The following is a 22,893-nucleotide window of genomic DNA, read 5'->3' on the forward strand; positions in this document are numbered from 1 at the left end:
GTTGAGCCACCAATCATCTCTCCTTGCTCCCTCTCAACTCCACCCCCACCCACCTTAAAGAGGCAGCAGCAGGTGTCTTTTCCCCTTTTAATCACACACGCACACAAACACGCACACACTCCTCCCCTACAAGTCACCTTAGCTCTCAGAACCCTCTTCTGAGTTGAGAGACGAGGAGGGGCAGTTCAGTGGGTGTGTGTGTGTCTCTGTGTGTGTGTGTGTCTGTGTGTCTGTGTGTGTGTGTGTGTGTGTGTGTGTGTGTGTGTGTGTGTGTGTGTGTGTGTGTGTGTGTGTGCGTGCATGCGTGCGTATGTGTGTGTCCCACCAAAACTACATCACACACCTAATCCCCCTCTGCCACTGCAGGAGTTGGATGACTGCCAGGCACTATAGGGAGGAGCAGAGCTGGGCTGCTCTCTTCAACACATCTGACAATCAGTGGGAGCCTCAATTAGTCAATGAGTAGAAACACTGTGGGTAGAAGAAGAGAATCACTTGAAGGACACATGCTGTATTGTAAGACGTATGACAAATACATATTGTGCTGTTCACAATGCAATCATGAGGAAAATACTTTAAGTGTTAATAAAATTGGGTTGACATACTTTCTGGCAGCATGATGTCTCTGGTTCTTACTTAGAGAGTTGGGCAATGGAAAACATGTTAGAGACAGAACGTGAGTAATGCTACACAGTTTGGAAATGACTGTAATTGTAACTGTTGGGAAACATTGCGACAAGCCAGGACTGCTTTTACAGCTCTAGCTGAAGACTCAAACCTGCCCAAACCAGCTTCTCTTCCCCCAAATGAGGTAAACCATTTGAATACATACATTCATAATGGACTAATTACTAGGCACTTTATGCTTGGGAAATAATGGCTTGAGAGAGAGAGGCCTGGTGGTGTGTGTTTGTTTGTGTGTGCTTGTGTGTGTGTGTGTGTCCATTCCCTTACACTCACCCATCAGTGTTTATTGGGATTTGTTCTCTAAACAGTCTTTAATATATCTGCCTAGCAATGAGAGAAAAAAGTGTTAACGATGCTAGCGCTACAATGTGCTGATGCCAGCCAGAATGCTAGCAAAGGTCAATGGGAGCGATGCTAACAACGCTAGCCAAGCCAAACAATAAGACAGTGATCTGCAGATGCCCATGACCCAAGTTTCAGCCCTGAAGAATATAACGGATCTTTGAAGAGAATTCATCCAACATCAGCAGTGCATTAACAAAACTGCAAAGGGTCATGGGAGATAGAAAGAGAGATATGGAGAGATAGAAATGTATATATATACATATATATATATATAGAGAGAGAGAGAGAGAGAGAGAGAGAGAGAAAGAGAGAGAGAGAGGGGGGAGCAAGAAAGAGTGTGGGAGAGACAGTATTTGAGTGTGCATATATATATATATTTATATATATATATATATAGAGAGAGAGAGAGAGAGAGAGAGAGAGAGAGAATAGCAGCTGAAGCATGGCACCCTTTCAGGACAGTGAAGTGAAGGCTCTTACAAGGTCTACTGCAGCCTCTTCACCTCTCAGAGACACAGAAAGAGATTCTTCAGTGAGCACATCTTAAATGCACCCAACCATTCAGCGCTGGCACTGACCTGGAAATGAATGGCTGGCCACCAAAAGCCGGAGAGACAATCACAAAAAGAAAGAAAAAACACTTCCCAAATCAAATCAAACGTTATTGGTCACACACACATATTTAGCAGATGTTATTGCGGGTGTAGCAAAATGCTTGTGTTCCTAGCTCCAAAAGTGCAGTAGTGTCTTGCAGTTCACAACAATACACACTAATCTAAAAGTAAAAGAATGGAATTAAGAAATATATAAATGTTAGATTGAGCAATGTCAGAGTGGCTTTGACTAAAATACAGTAGAATAGAATACAGTATATACATGAGATGAGTAAAGCAGTATGTAAACATTATTTAAACATGATTAAAGTGACTAGTGTTCCATTATTAAAGTGGCCAATGATTCCAAGGATATGTACAGTATATAGGGCAGCAGCCTCTGGTGCAGGATTACAAAACCGGGTGGAAGCCGGCTAGTGATGGCTATTTAACAGTCTGATGGCCTTGAGATAGAAGCTGTTTATCAGTCTCTTGGTCACAGCTTTGATGCACCTGTACTGACCTCGCCTTCTGGATGATAACGGGGTGAACAGGCCCGGATGATGTCCTTGATGATCTTTTTGGCCTTAAAGTGACATCAGGTGCTGTAGGTGGCCTGGAGTGCAGGTAGTTTGTCGGCGGTGATGCGTTGGGCAGATCGCTGGAGATCTCTGGAGAGCCTTGCAGTTGCGGACGCTGCAGTTTCAGTACCAGGCGGTACAGCCCGACAGGATGCTCTCAATTGTGTATCTTTAAAAGTTTGTGAATGTTTTAGGGACCAAGCCAAATTTCTTCCCCAAGGCAGCCGATTGTTTGGTCAGTCGGCAGTATCAGATATCTGAGATGCTCATATCTACGCTTATAGAAAAGCTCTCACAGATTTAGGGCTCTATTCGATCAGATCTGCTTTAGCCGACATCCGCCCAGCGTTTGTTTTGGTCGGTGGAACTGCATTAGATCGGTACAATTCACAAGCAGCTCCTGGCAATATAGGCTTGTGAGAAGGCCCATATTTTTTTAGATACCCCTCCCTACCCGAGGTAGAACAAAACACGACCATGTTTTTTTCACATTCCTACTGTCTCCTATATATAAAATGGATGGTTGTGTAAAAATCTTGTACCGCAAAAGTTGTTCAATTTATAGATATTGTGACACAACCTCTAAACTCAAAGTGCAGAATAATGCCTCGTTGGAGGGGGGGGATGGGGCACATAAGCTCATGTAACCCAATATTGCAAGCTCTGATATTGCTAGAATTTGGAATACAAGTTGTCAGTTGTTTGCCCTACATACACCAACTAACAGCATTAGGATATCTTAATGAATATTCTAAATATATAACTGTAAACACAGAGACTCAATAGGCGGAAATGTCAACTATGAATATTTATGATGAATGTAAGCTTTACTTTTTGGTAGCTGATTTATAGACAACTTTGCACGTCAAATTTGCTCACATTCAGTGCTGTATGGTCCTGCTTGACTAAAATACATTCAGTTACACATGTTATTTTATATTCTGGTTAGTGGAATATGCTCTAAGGAAATCTAGTCGGCACAGACATTGGAATTCGATTTATTTGGGGGGTAGTTTGTTCATGTATAGTTTTTCTTATTTAAAAAACATGAACTTCAACCACGCTGCGTATTGGTCCGCCTCTCCTTCGACGGAAGAACCCCGTGACACAATTCCACAAAGAAATAATATAATAACAAGCCTTTCACAACACAAGCACATAGTAGCGTAACCAGGTTACAGGAAAGAAACATGGTATGCAACGGTCAGCTACTCTAGTGGCCTATATGCACAGCTCTGACCTTTCCCCTCTTTTCCCCAAGTGCAAGGCTGATTCAACGCCTTTGAGATGGCAGGAAATACGTGTGTCCTAAAAGGGTGAGGAGACACTGTAGCCAGTGGTGGTTGTAGTTCTGGTGCCTGACCAGCTCGCACAGCTAACTGGTCATTCTGGGCAAGAGACAGTGACAAGGGTGGTATCTTTCCAGTGTGACTGGTGGGGATCCAATTCTACAACAGTTGGGTGCAGACACTCAGGAGATGCTGCTTTGCATGCCAACTAGACCCATTGACTAATCTCAGCCTGAACGATGCTGGGGATACTTCAGCAGTGGAATGGTTAGTTGTCTGGTTGTGAAAGAGAGTCTGTGAAAGGGCTGTCACAAACAGATCTGCCCTTAGATCTTTCCAATGCCTAATTGATTTTTTAAAAATGTTGAATGTGGAACAAATCCTGTAGGTCAAGTCCTTCATATTCCTTTTGATAGTTGGGTAGAATGATAATTTAAAGGTGATATTAACTGTGGGTGGTTGGCAGTGATTACGGTCTGGGGCAGGCCCAGCAGGAGGTGAGGAGAGTGACAGAACCGGTGAGGGTGACCTCAGGTCAACAAGAGGTTACTTAAAGTATATCTCATCGACTATGACCTAGGACAGTAAAAGGGTTGCAGAGGAGTTGGAGGCTAGTCATGCATGGTGCACAAAGGCCACTATCTCACAGTCAATCCCCAGCCAACATACATAATGACATACATCTTTGTTTAAGTTTGACCATCCTAAGGGGCCTCTGGTATGCCATGGATGGCATATGTCCTTTAAAAGGATATTGGGATTACTGTACAGTTTCCCAGACCAATGTATGAGTCACCCCAACATGAGAGCTCATTCTTTACATGCGAGTCCAATTCAGGTATCACATGGGCTGCCCAGAAATGGTTGGTAGCAAAATAGGTACATATGATGGAAATGCACGCCAGCACTTTCCGCGTGGTATTTTGGCTGTTGAATGGCCTACTGACAGTCTGTATTCCAGTTCCTTGGTGTCTGTCTGTAGTTACTTCCAGAGGGGTGGACTGAAGGTGGAGGGGGGCTATCAAGGACCATTCTGGGAGATTCAGGATGGCATTGATATTGGAGAGCTGCAATTCCTCTGACATGTGAAGGCCCACTAAGTTGATGGCATTTCTTGTCAATGGGTGTCAGGTTGTGTCGGTTCATTGTAGTGAACACCAGCCTTATATTCTTGTCGTCATGCAAGGTTGCATTCTCCCCATACACCATAATGTCACCAAGTCAACAGATACAGCAACTCCAGGGCAGACAACCATGACGGTGCACTTGATTTTCTGTAAAAAGCAATGTGCCAGCTCAACCTGAACAGCCGAAGAGTGCACCGCATCACGAATGCAGTGAGCCAGCGGAAGGTCATGTTGGATCCAGGCAGCCATATTGGGACTAGCTATGACTCAAAGCTCACTTCTTAATGATAAGGAGGTGACTTAAGAGCCTAATTCTGGAGGTACAAGTTATACCACAGTGGGGGGCAAGTTATAGAGCTAGGGAGAGGGTGTCACGGTTGGATACTCTTTCCTTTCTTTGGAGCCTCCCAGTTGCCTCATTGATCCTCAAAGAGGCTCGTGACTTGGAACACTATGTGTTGCCATGACAAGCAGTCTGGTTGCTGTTTCTATATCCACCAAAAGGTGTTTGAGTGTAATTACGAACAGGCATATTGTATTCCCAATATAGTTCAATTGCACAAAAATAGTCTTGAGTACAGATCATAAGAACAGTACACAAATCTAAAAGATGTCTCTCATTTAAAACATGCATATAAATCGAATAAAATTTGAAAAAAAATCACATTTTATTGGTCGCCCGGTGCAACGAAATGCCTGTGTTTCTAGCTCCAATAGTGCAGAAAAGACAAGAACATAATCCAGAAAATAAATGAATGAAGAAATAATCAGAACGAGCAATGCCAGAGACCGGAACATAAATATATAGACATACAATGTATTAAATATATACTGTATACAGTGCCTTTCGGAAAGTATTCAGACCCCTTGACTTTTTCCACATTATGTTACTTTAGAACCTTCTTCTAAAATGAATTTAATAAAAATAAAACCTTAACAATCTACACACAATAACCCATAATGACATAGAGAAAATATATATTTTTAAATGTTTGCACATTTACTGTAAATAAAAAACAGAAATACCTAGTTTACATAAGTATTCAGACCCTTTTCTATCAGACTCAAAATTGAGCTCAGGTGCATCCTGTTTCCATTGATCATCCTTGATCATCCAACTGTGGTAAATTCAATTAATTCGACATGATTTGGAAAGGCACACACCTGCCTATATAAGGTCAGAGCAAAAAAACAAGCCATGAAGAAGAAGGAATTGTCCGTAGAGAGTTGAGACAGGATTGTGTTGAGGCACAGATCGGGGGAAGGGTTCCAAAGAATGTCTAGAAGTATCTCCTCTGTGGAGATGGGAGAACCTTCTAGAAGGACAACCATCTCTGCAGCACTCCACCAATCAGGCCTTTATGGTAGAGTGGCGTGACGAAGCCATTCCTCAGTAAGAGGCAAATGCCAGCCAGCTTGGAGATTGACAAAAGGCACATAAAGAGTCTCAGACCATGAGAAACAAGATTCTCTGGTCTGATGAAACCAAGATTGAACTTTTGTGGCCTGAATGCCAAGTGTCCCGTCTGGAGGAAACCTGGCCCCATCCCTCATTCGGTGGGGATGTTTTTCAGCGGCAGGGACTGGGAGACTAGTCAGGATCGAGGGAAAGATGAACGGAGCAAAGTACAGAGAGATCCTTGATGAAAACTTGCTCCAGAGCAGGGTGTGTTTCATCCAATGGCATTGAGGAGTATACCACCTCAGTCACTGCCTTCATCAATAAGTGCATCGACGACGTCGTCCCCACAGTGACCGTGAGTACATAACCCAACAAGAAGCCATGGATTACTGGCAACATCAGCACCGAGCGAAAGGCTAGAGTTGCAGGTTTCAAGGAGCGGGGCACTAATCCGGACACTTATAAGAAATAATATACCGGTATGCCCTCAGACGAACCATCAAACAGGTAAAGCATCAATACAGGTCTAAGATTGAATCCTACACTGACGTTCCACTGACGCTCGTCGAATGTGGCAGGGCTTGCAAATTATTACAGATTACGAAGGGAAATCCAGCCGCGAGCTGCTCAGTGACACAAGCCTACCAGACGGGCTAAATGCCTTTTATACTTTCTTCGAGGCAAGCAACACTGAAGCATGCATGAGAGCACCTGCTGTTCTGGACGACTGTATGATCACGCTCTCCGTAGACGATGTGAGTAAGACCTTTAAACAGGTCAACATTCACAAGGCCGCTGGGCCAGATGGATTACCAGGACGTGTACTCAGAGCATGTGTGGGCCGACTGGCATGTGTCTTCACTGACATTTTCAACATCATGTTTCAAGCAGACCACCATTGTCCCCGTTCCCAAGAAAGCGAAGGTAACCTGCCTAAATGACACGTGGCACTCACGTCGGTAGCTATGAAGTGCTTTGAAAGGCTGGTCATGGGTCACATCAACACCATCATCTCGGAAACAATAGACCCACTCCAATTCGCATACCGCTCCTACAGATCCACAGATGATGCCATTTCAATCGCACTCCACACTGCCCTTTCCCACCTGGACAAAAGCAACAACTATGTGAGAATGCTGTCCATTGACTATAGTGCCCACAAAGCTCATCACTAAGCTAAGGACCCTGGGACTAAACCCCTCCCTCTGCAACTGGATCCTGGACTTCCTAAGGGTAAGCAACAACACATCTGCCAATCTGATCCTCAACACAGGGGCCCCTCAAGGGTGCATGCTTAGTCCCCTCCTATACTCCCTGTTCACCTGCGTGGCACAACTCCAACACCATCATTAAGTTTGCTGACGACACAACAGTGGTAGGCCTGATCACCGACAACGATGAAACAGCCTATAGGGAGGAGGTCAGAGACCTGGCAGTGTGGTGCCAGGACAACAACCTCTCCCTCAATGTGAGCAAGACAAAGGAGATGATCGTGGACTATAGGAAAAGGAGGCCCAAACACGCCCCCATTCACATCGATGGGGCTGTAGTGGAGCGGGTCGAGAGTTTCAAGTTCCTTGGTGTCCACATAACCAACAAACGATCGTGGTCCAAACACACCAAGAAAGTTGTGGTGAGGGCACGACTACACCTTTTCCCCCTCAGGAGACTGAAAAGATTTGTATGGGTCCCAGGTCCTCAAAAAGTTCAACAGCTGCACCATCGAGAGCATCCTGACCGGTTGCATCATCGCCTGGTATGGCAACTGCTTGGCATCCGACCGTATGGTGCTACAGATGGTATTGCGTACAGCCCAATACGGCAAGCGGTACCAGAGCGCCAAGTCTAGGTCCAAAACGCTCCTTAACAGCTTCTACCCCCAAGCTTTAGGACTGCTGAATAATGAATCAAATGGCTAAACCGGACTATTTACATTGCCCCCCCCCCTTTGTTTTTACACTGCTGCTACTCGCTGTTTATGTACATGTATCCATGCATAGTCACTTTACCCCTCCCTACATTTACAAATGACCTTGACTAACCTGTACCCCCACACAATGACTCAGTACCGGCTACCTGTATGTAGCCCCATTATTGTTATTTTATTGTCTTACTTTAGATTTCATTTTTTACTCTAGTTTCTTTTTTACTCTATTTCTTGAGCTACATTGTTGGTTAAGGGCTTGTAAGTAAGCAATTGGCATTAAGGCCTACACCTGTTGTATTCGGCGCATGTGACAAATAACTTTGATTTGATTTGTTTCTCAGTCTCTCTGTCCCAGCTTTGATGCACCTTTACTGCCTCTGCCTTCTAGATGGTAGCTGGGTGAACATCCTGTGGCTCGGGTGGCTGAGGTCCTTGATGATCTTCTTGGCCTTCCTGTGACACCGGGTGCTGTAGATGTCTCGGAGGGCAGGCAGTGTGCCCCCAGTGATGTGTTGGGTTGACCGCACCACCCCCTGGAGAGCCCTGCGGTTGTGGATGATGCAATTACCGTACCAGGCGGTGATACAGCCTGACAGGATCCTCTCAATGGTGTATCTGTAGAAGTTTGTGAGGGTCTTTCTTCAGCCTCCTTCTTCAACACGCTGTTTGTATGAAGGGACCAATTTATCCAATATACATACAGATGATTAAACCACCATTGGTGATTAAACCACCATTGGAAAACCTATGGTATTGTGGCAGCCAAATTGTATTTTGGAAGCCATATTGGATTTGGAAGAGGTGGGGGGGGGGCACAACATCAAAAAACATATATAACTGTATGAAGTTTTGTCAGGCAGGATGATACACCACTGAATAGGAGCAAATTTGACTTGTGTATTAATCAGTTACCAAAAAGTAACGCTTACATTCATCATAAAAATTCGTAGTTCACATTCTCTCCTATTGTATCTCTGTGTTTACAGGTTATATATTTCCAAGATGCAGACAACTGACTACTTGTATTCAAATTTTTTGCAATATCAGAGCTTGCAAAATTGGGTTACATGAGCTTATGTTCCCCACCCCACCCCTTCAGCCATGTATTATTCTGCACTTTTTGAGTTTAGGGGGTGTGTCACAATATCTTTCAAGTTAACCACTTTTGCAGTAAAATATTTACACAACCATCCATTTCATAAATGGGAGACATAAGAGATGTGAAAACATGGTTGTATTTTGTTCTACCTCTGGTAGGGCTATCTCAAAAACTAAAGACCTTTTCGACCATTGGCCACTAGCCTAATGGGCTATACCTGAAGTAGACATTGCCATTGGCTGCATAGAGTCGCATTAGGGAACATCCCATGCAGCCTTGTTTGCAAGTTCCAACACTGGAATGTGAAATGAAATCTAGACCATGATTAGGCTGATAGAAATCCTCATGATTTAGTTTAATGATTTTCAATTTGAGTGTCTATAATAGCCCTCGATTTCTTGTTTTGAACTTCTAAGGCGAGTAGGATGGATGTAGCTTCATCACAATGACCAAGAGCAGCTGCTCACCGATGTGACAGCTCCAACGCAGTTACGCCTCCAACACCAAAACATCAGCTAAGTGGGTGTTGTTAAACGCTTGATCTGATTGAGTCTAGGCCTCATTTTCCTTTTCTCTATCTCTGATCTCTAGTGTGGCAGCACCCTCATCTCTTCCACCCAAATGCACACATAAGACTGTACGGTTCAGTTTCCTGTCTACATTGCCCATGATACGTATTTCAGATTGATTGTATACATACAGGGTTAGAAAAGCCCCTCAAAACCCCAATTGTGGATCAATAGAGTATGCACAGAGCAGCATGCCGTAGCATCTCTCTCTCTCTCTCTCTCTTGGTTCCCAGTTATCAACCTAGCACTCTTGTCTAAAAACTAAACTTGTTTACCACTTTTCCATCTCTTCTCTAGTGCATGTGTATGCTGTTCTGTACAATTGACTGCTGGTTCATTTGCCGGGGTTGAATTAGGCACCGTTCCCACTGTGCTACTGGCTGGACACATTTGAATGTGTTTGACTGGACAGATCAAAACTCACCCATTAAAATGCCTGATGTTAGCATGCTGCAGAGAGAGAGAGAGAGAGAGAGGGGGGGGGGGGGGGGGGGTTAGAGAGGGAGAGAGAGATGGAGGTTAGAGGGAGAGCGAATACACACAGAAATACAGAATATTCCTCTACGCCTCAAGGAATATATACATTTCCTTGCAAGTGTGAGAAACACGGCCATCAAAAGGAAAATCAGGCTCCTCCAAGTACAACTCTGATTTTGTCCAATATATCTGCATCCAGAGAACTCATGGAAGACAGTAATGACTGTTGACAGCGGGCAGAATAAAGTGAGATTAGCAGCAGGAAACACAGTGAGTCAGTGGAGAGTGGGTTGACAGTGATGTGAAGAGAAAGGGGCAAGTGACTAGCTTTAGTTTGCAAAAAGAAATTTAAGGAGCAAGGGCTAGCTAGCGTTAGTACTGGGCTGCACTGATGTAAGTAGAAAGGGCAAGCTAGCGTTAGCGCTGGGCCACAGTGATATGAGGAGAAAGGGGCTTAGTGAATAGCTTTAGCCTAGCATTAGCGCTGGGCTGCAGTGATGTGAGAAGGGGCTAGTTAGCATTAGCTCTTTGCCGCAGTGATGTGATGAGAAAGGGTCTTGTAAGCACTGGGCTGCAGAGATTTGAAGAGAGAGGGGCTAGCGTTAGCATAGCACTGGCCATGGCTAACGCTGATGTGGCGTGAAATCGTGTCAGGTCTAACGGGTAACTGTTATGATGTCACCCAGCCCAAAATATACTCATTAGAATGATTAGAGTTTTATAAGCATGGCTGCTGATAATTTAATACAGCCAGGTAGCTCAATAGATGTAGCCTACCAGTTTCCCGGACTCCGATTAAGCCTATTCCTGGCCTGAAAAGCATGAAACTCAATGGAAATCTTAAACTTAATTTCAGGCTTAATCTGGGTGTGGGAAACTGGTCCTGAGATTGAATGATAATGCCAACAGCGAATTGAATAAGGAGTATTCTTCATCCTGCTCCATCAGAGACAGACAGACAAAGGCTCAGACAGACAGACAGATAGAGGTGCAGATGGAGCTGTACACAGGGCTGTAGCCACTGAGGCTCTGATTGAGTGTGATTGAGCCACTGTGATGTCTAGAGTCCTATTGTTTTTAGGAAAATTACCAGCATGAATGGCACAGATGCCTGTCATCCTACCTGGGACGCAACGGCGACAGCAGCCCACGATGCAGTTTGATCTCAGATGGGAAGAGAAGGAAAAGATTTAGACGATAGCCCCAATTTAGCCAGCAGCATACCACCCTGCATACCACTGCTGGCTTGCTTCTGAAGCTAAGCAGTGTTGGTCCTGGTCAGTCCCTGGATGGGAGACCAGATGCTGCTGGAAGTGGTGTTGGAGGGCCAGTAGGAGGCACTCTTTCTTCTGGTCTAAAAAATATCCCAAGGCCAGTGATTGGGGACACTGCCCTGTGTAGGGTGCTGTCTTTCAGATGCAATGTTAAACAGGTGTCCTGACTCTCTGTGGTCATTAAAGATCCCATGGCACTTATTGTAGGGGTGTTAACCCTGGTGTCCAGGCTAAATTCCCAATCTGGCCATCAAACCATCACAGTCACCTAATAATCCCCAGTTTACAATTGGCTCATTCATCCTCCCCTCTAACTATTCCCCAGATTGTTGCTGCAAATGAGAATGTATTCTCAGTTAACTTACCTGGTAAAATAACAGATAAATAAACATTGTGCACAGATCTGCAATTTTAATCAGAATGTAAATTGTGCTTTTTGATTCAGAATCTGAGAGGTGAATGACTTAGATGTCGCAGTCCTGCATAAAATGGCACGAATCAATGCCAATCCTGTTGACTGTCTGTTGGAAATGAGTCGAATGTCACCCCTAAATGACCATGTCTTGATAGAACGTCAGAAGACATTGATTGTCAGTAGTAATTAGAATACGTGTGTCTTGTCAGTAGAATGTTAGTATGGTCCGTTCCTGCCTGTCTTTCCGAGCTGTTCTCTTACACAGACAGAAATAGCTGATCTATCTCTCTCTCTCTCTCTCTCTCTCACTGCGACACATCAAATAGAGGAGCGGATGTGCGGTGGTGTGAGAAAGAAAATACCACCTCCTCAGAGCAGTGGGAGTGCAGCAGTATACACAGCAGAGTCACCCAGGTGCGGAAACAGAGCTGGCTCTGCTTAGTCTTCTTATGACAGATAATTCTGTTATGGGGATAATAGCCACAACATTCATCTTCCTTATCGCCGCTAACACAGACTCGAGTACACGCCAGACGCTTCTTTGCTATCGTCACCGTTGTATAACACTGTAAAGACGGTTATAAGGAAATCATATGCGGTGATACATGCTGTTGATGTATGCTCTGCTCTGTCTGTGTAATCTATAGATGATGTATATGGAAGTGTCTGTGGTGTCGCGTAGCCACGGTGCGTTTGTACCCTTGTGTATGGGGAAAACATTGTGAATTCGAATTCTAATCAAGAATGATATTTTCAGGTCAGGAACACAAAGAAAGTAATACACCACTCAAAAAATGTCTACACAGAGCTGCAGTTCTACAGTCAAGATCAAGTTATTTTTTTTAATCAAAGGGACCGTTTTTGTTGGCTATAGAAAAGCTATTTTAGAAACCAGAAACTAGACTGATGACCGTGTGCGCTTACATCTTCTAGTATCAAATACAGACAGAGTGAACAAGATACTCACAAAGTTCAATAAAACGGTTTACAAGAATCACTGACTTCATCAAGAGTCTGAATCACAACACTGTACACTTGGCCATTTACGACAAGTTACTGTCAGAAAAGACACAGAGACAGAGAGGCCCTGACTCTGACACTAACAGGAGGGAACGACAGAGTATCAAAGCAAGGAAAGGTGTTTGGCAGTGCAGAGTTGTATTCAGAAATCAACCACGACGATTACAGTAATATTAATGTGCATTAAAAGAATAACAATCACAATATGCTCGTAATATCCTCATATTCCTCCTCCATATCCTTCCTTCTCTATATATCTTTCCTTCACTAGAGTGATAGAGTGTGTAGTATACAGTATGTACAGTCCAGTGTGCGAGTAAGGCGTGTGTGTGAACTGAATCGCGAGTGCAGTGTTTGAGTGAGGGGTGACGTGAGTATGTCCGGTCCAGCCCAGTCCACTCCAGTCAAGTATTCAGAGTCCACTCCACTCCACTCCAGCCCAGCCAACCCCTAGTCCACTCCACCGAGTCCCTTTCAGCTCAACACAGTCCAGTATAGTCTGGTGTCGAGTGTCTGGCTTTGTCCGTTCATGTCTGGTCCCAGCTCAGACCACTGGGTTTGTGTACTGGGTTGGAGCACAGTATGTGTATTGGGAGTTGTAGTGCAGTTGGGTTGTTGTGCAGTTGTCTCGGCAGTATGGCTGTTCAGATGTTACTTGCTCCCTGCGGATGTAAAGTGTGTAGTCCTGACACTTTTTCCCTGCTAGTGTGTAGTTATATACAGTAGTTGTGTAATAGTATACTGTACAATAGTTGTGTAGCACCCAGTTTGTCAGTCGTGTAGCTAATTGTGTAGTAGCCTACTGTAGTTTTGTACAGGTATGTAATCTAAGTGTCCAGGTATGTAATCTAAGCAGTTGGATCCTGCTTGTGAAATGTTGTATAGTACTATAGTTGTAAAGGTTTGCAGCCTTAGCAGTTTGACTCTGCAGGTGTGAAGTTGCACAGTTCTGTGTGCTGGTATGTTTGTATTGTCCTGCAGCTGTGTAGCTGTGTTGTCATTAAAGTTCCAATGCAGCTGTTTTTATCTCAATATCAAATCATTTCTGGGTAACTTACTACCCAGAAGTAACTTACTGTGATTGTTTTCAATTAAAATGGTCAGAAAAGAAACAAAAACAGCCTCTTCCCAAATAACAATTTCTTAAGCAAGAATTTTGCCAAAATTGTCTGGGAATGGTCTGAGTGGGGAGGGGAAAACGGAAAAATAGCTGTTTTTGGCAGAGACGTTTGTAACTATCTTTCTTATTGGTCTAACTCATTTATTACCCGGTGATGTCACCAGGCAGGCCAAAAACTCCTTCCCACCAAAACTGGCTGAATTTCAGGCCGTCTTTTCAAAAGGCTCTGATACTAAAGGGGCATTATCATAATTTTCACAGTATTATACCAACCTCATAGTGTGGAAATATACACTGAATATAAAACATAGGAAAATCATGTTTTTGACTGCACTGTGGTTTTATCAACAGTGGTTTTAACAGTTGGACCCTGCGGGAGTGTAGTTGCTGAGCTCTCTGCGTATGGTGCTGAAGGGCGACAGCTCCAGCTCTGTGGTACACTCATGCTCATTATCATCACTAGCCGTGCCTGAGGAGTGGGCATGGTTACAGCAGCAGCAACAACAACAGTCCAGGAAGGCTCTGCCTAGCGGACGACATAATAACAGGAGCAACACAGGCGTCACTGCCGCCCGGCAGAACAACAACAGCTGTGACAGGAGGTGTAAGACCGCCATGGTCCGCTCCGGCACGCCCGCCGCCATGTATGCCGACACGATGTTACAGATGTTCTCCGGGACCACGCAGGCGCCGTAGACGATGGCGAGCGCCACGACGGTGCAGTTCATCTGGCTTTCTAGGCGTATCTGCTTCTTGTTGCCGCGGACAGAGGCCTGCTCGGCGCGGCGGATCTTGCGGGCCGTGACGAGGGAACAGCCGATGGTGAAGAGCGTAGGGAGGCAGAAGTAACAGCCGAAGCACCACCAGAGCCGCGCGCCCTCGTAGGTTAGGCCCAGGACGTAGAGCGTATCTGGGAGCGATGTCGAGATGCGCACCACGCAGCGCTCCGTAGGGGGGTCATCTGGGAGAGCGGGGTCCTCTGTGACCAGCTGGCGGATCAGGAGCTCAGGGAGAGCCAATAGGAGAGCTCCGATCCAGATGACGGCGAGCTTGGCTGTAGTGGAGGTGCAGTTCTCGATCATCTCGTAATACATCTGGACATTTGTGGCTGCGCGGAACCGGTCAATGCACAGAGCGCACAGGGTGAACGTGGTCACACCTAGAGATGCCACCTGGGGACAAATACAGGGAGAAATGGTTAATGGTTTATCACAAAGACAAATGGTTTATCAGAATGTTGAATCATCTGACAGTATACACCAAATAGACCTTTTTAAATTTTACTTTCACAAAGACGACAACACCCCTCTTAGAAATCTGACAGAGGAGTCTTTCCTTGAATTGAAAGAATGCATCAAACTGAAAAAAGGTGCCAAATTCTAAGCCTCTCAAAGCTTAGAAAACACATCATTCAGAACCAAGTCTCTGCTCTGCTTCGGTTTGAGTCTGAAAGACTGAGGCACAGCAAGGATCCTAGAACATGTTCCTCTCCAGCTGGAATCACTTTGACTGCAGTTACTACAGGGAAAACTAACTGTAGCCAGACCCAGACCCAGCTGCTGTAGTCTGTACTGTCCTGCCCTGTGATTACTGCTGCTGCAGTTTACTACATAAACAGTAAAGCTGTGGTTTCTCTCTCTCAACCACTCCCTCTTCTCGTTACCTCACTCTCCTTCTCTCATCTCTCTCTCATGCACTCTCTCTCTTTCTCTCTGTCCTCTCTCTCTTTCTCTCTGTCCTCTCTCCTTCCCCACTCCCTCTCCCCTCTCCCTTCCCCTCTCCTTCTCTCTATCTGTTAATTAGACTAGTGTTTCACAGACGTCCCTGGGAGGCCACAGAGGCTACAGCCTTCTAAACAGTAACATCCTGCAGAGATCGAGATAGAGAGGAGAGCCGCACATGAACTATGGATCTCTGCCAAAGCTGCTACTGTTTTGAGGAAGTAGAGCCAAAAGAGAACAACACTGGGTCAGCCATTAGAGAGAAAGGAAAGTAAATACCTGCATCCTATTGTACCGCATGCTCCGGTAGACTTCAAAGAGGTGTGATAGTGTGTAGGGTATTCCTAATCCTTTTAGGAGACATTTTGATACCTTGCACCTGGTACATACTCCTGTACACTTCAAAGGAGCATAACATGATCCCCCCCCCCCTCCCCGTTAAGTTGGTGAAACATTGATTTAACCAAAAACGTGTATACCTTGTAAACAAGATCCCTCTTCTATGGTGACTACTGGTGACCTTCAGCCTGTGCAGGTCGTACAGTGTGATTGGTTGCTTTAATTACACCTAGAGGGCTTCCTGCATCCTGGCCAACCGTGCACCTTGCATCTGTGTGCCAGGTATCTGCCTTCGAGCCCTACTCTGCTTTGTACACTCACACAGGTGCCCACATGGTGAATAGAGCCTGAACACTAGGCTGGAGACAAGTCAAACTAAACACTCTCACATAGACAGGGGTGATTTCTTTGATCAGATCTCACAGAGCAGGAGAGAGAGGGTGGGGGTGGCAGAATAGGACAAGCCCAGCTTTGTACCGATATGTAGATCAAAGATATGGACCAATGGCCATGGTGCTGGAGCTAGTGTGGAGCTAACGTTGCTTAACTGAAAGCTGTGTGTGTTTGTGTGAGTGTGTGTATGCGTGATTATTCCTTTCGCTAGCCTAATTATTCATACAACAGCCTGACATCTTCATAATGATTAACAGGCCAATTTGGCAAATACCCTCTCTGTGTAAATGACCCCTGTCACGTCTGCCTTGTCTGTGGTCATGCTGACAGTCTCTACAGCACCATTGTGTCTTAGTTACTTGTATTGTGCAGCAGGTAATAGAGATATTTCCCCTGTTGCTGGTTTAATAATGGCCCACAAATTCCCTGATTAAGCTCCTCTGAACAGTTGCCTTCAAAACCCATGTTATTAATTGGAGTTCAATGGCAACTGAGTGACTTGATGACCCGCGGCGGGCGGCCATGTTGGATCATGAGCGGCTGTCGTAGTAATGACTCTTATCTATTGATAAATGGTGCAATGCTCACGAATGCACACACGAATGCACACATACACATGCAGACACAGAAACACACACACTGAGCACATGAATAAGCTGAAGACAAAGGCTATTACAGTTCAGGTCTGTTACAGGCTGACTGCGTCTGTCCCTCCCTCCCTCCCTCCCTCCCTCTCTTACTCCTTCCCCAGACCATAACTCCAACAGGAGAAGCCTAGTCCCCCGGCTGCCACTCTGCCACGGGGATCATCAGTCTCCTCTGTACAGTCAGGGAATGGATCATCACAGAGACAGGCTGGCAGACAGGGCTAGATCTGGACCTGAGCGTCATGAAGTCACTACTCTTTGGGACTCCATGACGTAGCCTCTGAACTGTAACACTGATTCAATGTTCACTGCTTTAGCTCTGTGTGTGATACGGTTACCCTGGGTTACTGTTGAGATGAAGCTCATGGTAAATGTCTATTTACAAGTGGATATTACAGTTCTATTCTATTCTACACTGGCTGTCTATACACATGGTTCACACAGTTATAAATTAGTCAATATTTCATTCCTGCTTCTTTAATTTTTGTTAGATTCTCTCTGGGTTGTGATGTTGTTATGTATCTATGTGGTCTATCTCTCAGCAAAGTAAGCATCTACTCATTCTGTAGCTACAAATAGCTCGAATGGGATAATTATCACCCATCATCCATTATTTACAAATACTAATTATATACACTGAATCATTAACATAGCCGGACAGACCGCATGAGTAATGAGTAATAGAGGGGCAGACAATGTGCTGTTGGGCGGAGTGGTGTGTGTGTGTGTGTATATGTGTGTTGGAAGAAGTGTATACGTGTATGTGGGAGTGTGTGGTGTGTATGTGGGAGTGTGTGTGTGTATGTGTGTGTGAGAGTCCTTCCCCTAATCACAGTGAGCACGTGCAGAGAGAGGATCGCCGTGGGTAACGATCAGTGGAGGGCAGGCCATCCCACCCATCTGGAATCTCAGCACGCCCTGCTACCGTGTGTGTGTGTATGAGTTTCTGCGTGTGTAGGTGAGTGTGCATTTGTGTGTGTGTGTGTGAGAGAGAGAGAGAGTCTAGGTGTGTGTGAGATTTAGTGTGTGTTTGAGATTCTGTGCATGTGTCCATAAATGAGAGAGATTAAGCTTGTGTATGCGTGTGTGATTGAGTCTGTGCATGTGCGCGCCCACCTACATGGGTGTCAGGGTGATGAATGTCTAGCTATTAACACCAATCCCAGCACAATACAGTCCTCCACCTCCGACCTCAATGGCTCCCAGTAGAACGTCTATTCCCTGCAGCAGACTGGGATGAGTTTATCTCCCCGCAGACAGCAGCACCTCAGCCTCCCAGTCTCTCTCTGTCTGAGAACGGACAAAGCTGCTGTAGAGAACCCATCTATGCCTATCTGAGCCTCACTGTTCCCACTGAACTTATAGAAGCAATATCTTCACTACTCACTACTGGCTGTGGCTGTTGATATAGCCTACGCTGCAGATGTTAGCCAGGGACGTGATTCACATAACACCACTCGTGACGCACAAGGGCCTCTTCCACTTGGCTTCCCTCCTTCGAAGCTCTGCACATCACTGGAGACTTGACCACATACACTTACTCACACACACCACATGACCAGGCCACATAAGCTGTGCACACCACAGAGAGATCCTCCCATCAGTGTCAGAGGGACTGTCCATGTCTCAGTGGAATACTGTAGCAGCTCTCCTCCTCTCCTAGCTGTCTGTATCTAATGCATTATCATCACCATGTCAGCTGGGCTCATTTCTACCGTCTGGGCTCTGGGGATTGGAATATGGGTTTATGGACGTGTATGAGTGCGTGTCTGTGTGGTCATGTATGTGCGTGTGTCTTCGTCTGTGAGTCTGTCTGATTGCGTCTGCACACACATCCGCGTGTGGGTGTGTGCGTGTGGGTCATGAGCCAGTGGGCAACGCAGCCCGAGGCTTCCTCTCCTCCCAGTGGAGTGTTCTCTCCCACATCCTGCCTGCGGAGCGACATTACTCCCCACTTAACCCACATACAGTCACAGTGGATCAGCTCAGCACGACACAGGGCTGAGGACACACAGGGCTGAGGACACACACATACACACGCATGGCCGGGCGACACACACATGCATGCACTGACGCATGCAGGGACTCATGGGCATGCATGCCTAAAATTCACAAACGTGCCTGCAGGCACTCACCCTCACGCATGGACCCCAACCTCCACACACACACACACACACACACACACACACACACACACACACACACACACACACACACACACACACACACACACACACACACACACACACACTAGCCAGACGGTCTACTGACACCTTCTTCAAGCGCTCCTCACCCTACACCTAGTGCTCTACTTCGAACTCATGTTGCTCTGCAGCAGCAACCCAAAATCCTCCGTCAGTTTCACTGCTACACTGTACAATGAGATACTATAGTTGTGGGAATACGAAACTGGTTTTAACCCAACGGCCTTACAAAGGAAAGGCATGACTGCACACACACACACACACACAGGTTGAACATTGCATCACACTGATACCCACCCAGGGTAAAGTGAGATGGCTATAAACTGGGTGTGGTGTTTTGTGATTTACTTAGGCCCCTTGTATGTGTAGGTGAGAAAGACAGAGATATCATACTGTAGTAGACAGGCACAGAGTTGTGTGAGTGTGATAGAGCGAGAGAGATAGAGCGATAGAGAAAAGGAGAGACACAGAAGTGGGACAAAAAAAAGGGAGAGATAGAGGGAAGGATTAAGTGTGTGGGTGGAGGGAGGCCACTTCTCCTCAGCAGCCAGCAGGTGTGCGTAGCAGTGTCACACTGGGTGTCACAATTGCGATGAGGTGACATCTGATCTTGGTGGGAACTCATCTTGTTTATTATTGTGCCGATGGAGGCTAATCCCGTGTTAGGGTGAAATGGATTAGTGTCATGTTCACTGTGATAGGCTTTTCTATCACAAGTTGTTCTGAATATGACAATAGCGCATTATAAATATGTAATACACAATGCAATACTTTTAGAAATTGTGCCTATGCCAAGAGAAGTGTTCAGATGCCCCAAGACACATCTTCCACCAATATAAGGAGAACATCTGTAGGAGAATAGAATATAATAGTATAGAACATAATAGAATACCTCCAGATATGGCACGATTTTACAGGTGAATTCTCCCAGTAGCCAGGACTTAGTCAATTCATGGAAAATGACGAGGGGCAGACAAAAGAAGACGACCACAAAATCCCAGATGGCCAGGTTAGCTATGAGAGAGTTGGAGATGCTCTTCATATAGTAGTTCTGACACACGATGCACAGTATGGCTATGTTCCCTGCTATCCCAGCGAGGAAAATGATGGCAGAAACGCCCGTGATAGCATAAGCGCCAAAGGTTTCACTTGTCACAGGGTAAAATGGGTTTTTGATTTCGCGTCCAAAATCTGCTGTGTTGGGAGGGGTCATTGGAGTGGCATCCCACGGGTTTTCCTCGCGGTAAGTAAACATCTCGCTTCTCCTGGTGAAGAGGTCGAGGGGTAGGTCGGTAGAGGTGAGAGCTAGGGGCTTGGGTATTGGCTCCCATGGAGAGAGAGGGGGGCCCAGCCCGTCCACTGCGCTCTGCCCCTGAGATAAAGCCATTGAGCTTTTGTTCAACACTTTTCTCCTCCTCTCCCTCTTAAACGCCTTCTTCTGCTCGTCTTTTGTGCCTCTCTTGCGTCTGTCGCTGTCCAGTTGTCCCCCGCGTTGCTGGCCCATTGCTGGGGGCTTAGTGGTATTGTATCCACCTGCCGTCCCCATGGCAGCGGCCGCGCCAATCTCACTATTCAACTTTCTCCTCTTGTGGCGGCGCACCAGGTCCCTGTGCGGGGTGACGGAGTAATCCCCCCGTGTCAGTGTTCTGTTGGAGTGCTGTCGTTTTAATCCCACATGTCTATGCTTTGTTTCATCCTGAATTACGCGCATCCTTCTCACAGAAGTAGAATGAAAACGTTCCATCCACGTTTGAAGAGTCTGTTTGGAGTAGGACGTACCTGTAGCGTGTCCCCCGGAGCGAGTGCTGTCATAGGCTGTGTTTTGGGGACCCTCTCTGATGGCTGTGTGAGCGGTCCTGTGGGTTGTTGTAGCGTTAAGCCCATAATAACCCCCTGCTGTTTCTCTAGTCCGTATGTTTCCATTATTTCTGAGCGATAAGACATGTGCATTCCCCAACAACACACACAGCGTCCTCAGCATCAGAGTCCGCATGGTCCAGATCATAGCGCAGACAGATATATACTCCTCAGAAAGCCATCCTTATCTCAGTGCAGAGAATAAACTCCCATTCAGTCTACACCCATAATAACAAAAAAAATTACACTAAACTTTAACCCTCAATGTAGATCCCAAACATCTTATAGGGTTTGCAAACTTTTAGCTCATATCCAAATTCAGCGCACTGTGTTTGGTCTCCGCCGTCTCCGTTGTTCTGTGCAAGTCTGCCGCCACCTCCTCCTGTGAGATGTATTTTTGTCAAGTAGAAAGTGCCATGCCTTACCAAACGAGATATCCCTGCAAGGTCCTCATGGAACCACACGCCGCTAGCAAACTCATTTTACAGCGACAACATGGTCACATGCATCTCATCTCCATAAACAGCAGATCACCGGACTTTCCTTTTTGAGCCGAATAGGCTGCACTGGCTGTGGTTGGGTCTGGCTGAGACTCACAGGCTGTGAGGCGCTGCTGCTGTGTCCTGCTGTGTGTTTGTTACACAGCTGCGAGCTGAGAGAGAAGAGAGGCGCGGCTCTGGCTGGCTCTCCCTGTCCGCTCCGTGGAGCACGGAGGTGAGCTGGGTGTCTCGGGAAGGAATGTGGAAGAAAATGGAATCCCCTGGCGGCTAACCCTGATCTGTCACTCCGCATCCATCAGATCCTGCCTCCAGACTACCGCCGCTGGTAGCCAACCACGCCCGATGACGCGCACGCGATAAATATATTATCATCATATTACACATGGCTTTATCGCCGTATACTGACCACTTTCTCCATGGTGTAATATAATATTTGGCGTTTAAACTATTCTGATGTCTATTTTCTCGATATCAGTTATTGTGCAAAACATCTGCAGTAGCCTAGTAGCCTACAGGCTATGTATACACATATCAGCTAGCACATACAGTTCGACAATCATATGTTTCTTAGATCTTGGTGAAAGCATGGGGGTCCAATGGTTATTTTACAAACAACCTTTTTGGGAATGGTGCAGGATAGTTGCTTGTCTTTGGAACATTCTCAGAACATTTAAGGAACTTGACAACAAAAAAATACGTCATTTTCTTGGTATTTCATTACGTTAACAGAATGTTTCCTAAAAGTTCAAACATGGTTACATTTCATTTCAATTCTGGTAATGTTCTAGGAACGTTCTCCAACTGGTTTGACATTGGGAATGTTCTCCAATTGTTCCAAGAACCTGAAGAAACAACGTTCTTCTGTGGACATTTCAGCACTTCAGAGCATAACATTTCATTCAGGTTTTGTAATGGTTCTATTTAAATTCATGTTCTCAAATTCTTCCCGAGATCTTTAAGAAAATGTTCCATAAAAAAACACAAGACAACTTTAGTGACGTTCTCACGTTCCAACATTTTATTGAAACGCATACATTCTGTTCTCAAATGCTAAGAAAACGTTACATTAAAAAAAACACAAGAATACTTGAGTCATATTCAGAGAACGTTCTAAGAATGTGATTTAAAAATATATACATTCTGTTCTCAGGATCAACAAAACGAACTATCTTTGTTAAGTGTATTCAGGTGTTGTGGCCGAGCCCTCTAATTGGCCACGCCTGATCTTATTGTTAGTGATCGTAGTGTTTCCTTTGAAATGGGGTCTGTTTGAATAGACTAAAACGAACAGCTTTGTATGCGTAAAA

At 45.5% G+C, this 22,893-nt stretch overlaps 1 protein-coding gene across 1 annotated transcript; it reads right to left on the bottom strand.

Moving 5' to 3' along the window:
* Nucleotides 1–12,602: 12,602 nt before the first annotated feature.
* On the bottom strand, nucleotides 12,603–22,010 carry LOC109896751 (prosaposin receptor GPR37). The gene is made up of 2 exons (XM_020491083.2): nucleotides 20,122–22,010; nucleotides 12,603–15,097 (listed from the first exon to the last, which is right to left on the bottom strand). Exons 1-2 carry the CDS (start codon nucleotides 21,232–21,234, stop codon nucleotides 14,282–14,284), a joined length of 1,929 nt encoding a protein of 642 aa, XP_020346672.1. The 5' UTR covers nucleotides 21,235–22,010; the 3' UTR covers nucleotides 12,603–14,281.
* Between the last annotated feature and the right edge of the window lie 883 nt (nucleotides 22,011–22,893).

This window comes from Oncorhynchus kisutch, linkage group LG9 (genome assembly GCF_002021735.2).
Source record: "Oncorhynchus kisutch isolate 150728-3 linkage group LG9, Okis_V2, whole genome shotgun sequence".
Taxonomy (NCBI): Eukaryota; Metazoa; Chordata; class Actinopteri; order Salmoniformes; family Salmonidae; genus Oncorhynchus; species Oncorhynchus kisutch.

Bases quoted from the DNA above. Each gene is read 5' to 3' on its own strand.
- LOC109896751 (XM_020491083.2), bottom strand. From the start codon at position 21,234: ATGATCTGGACCATGCGGACTCTGATGCTGAGGACGCTGTGTGTGTTG. The intron at 15,098-20,121 runs GTATTCTATTAT...ATTTGTCCCCAG, and splicing joins AAATCGTGCCATATCTGGAG to GTGGCATCTCTAGGTGTGAC.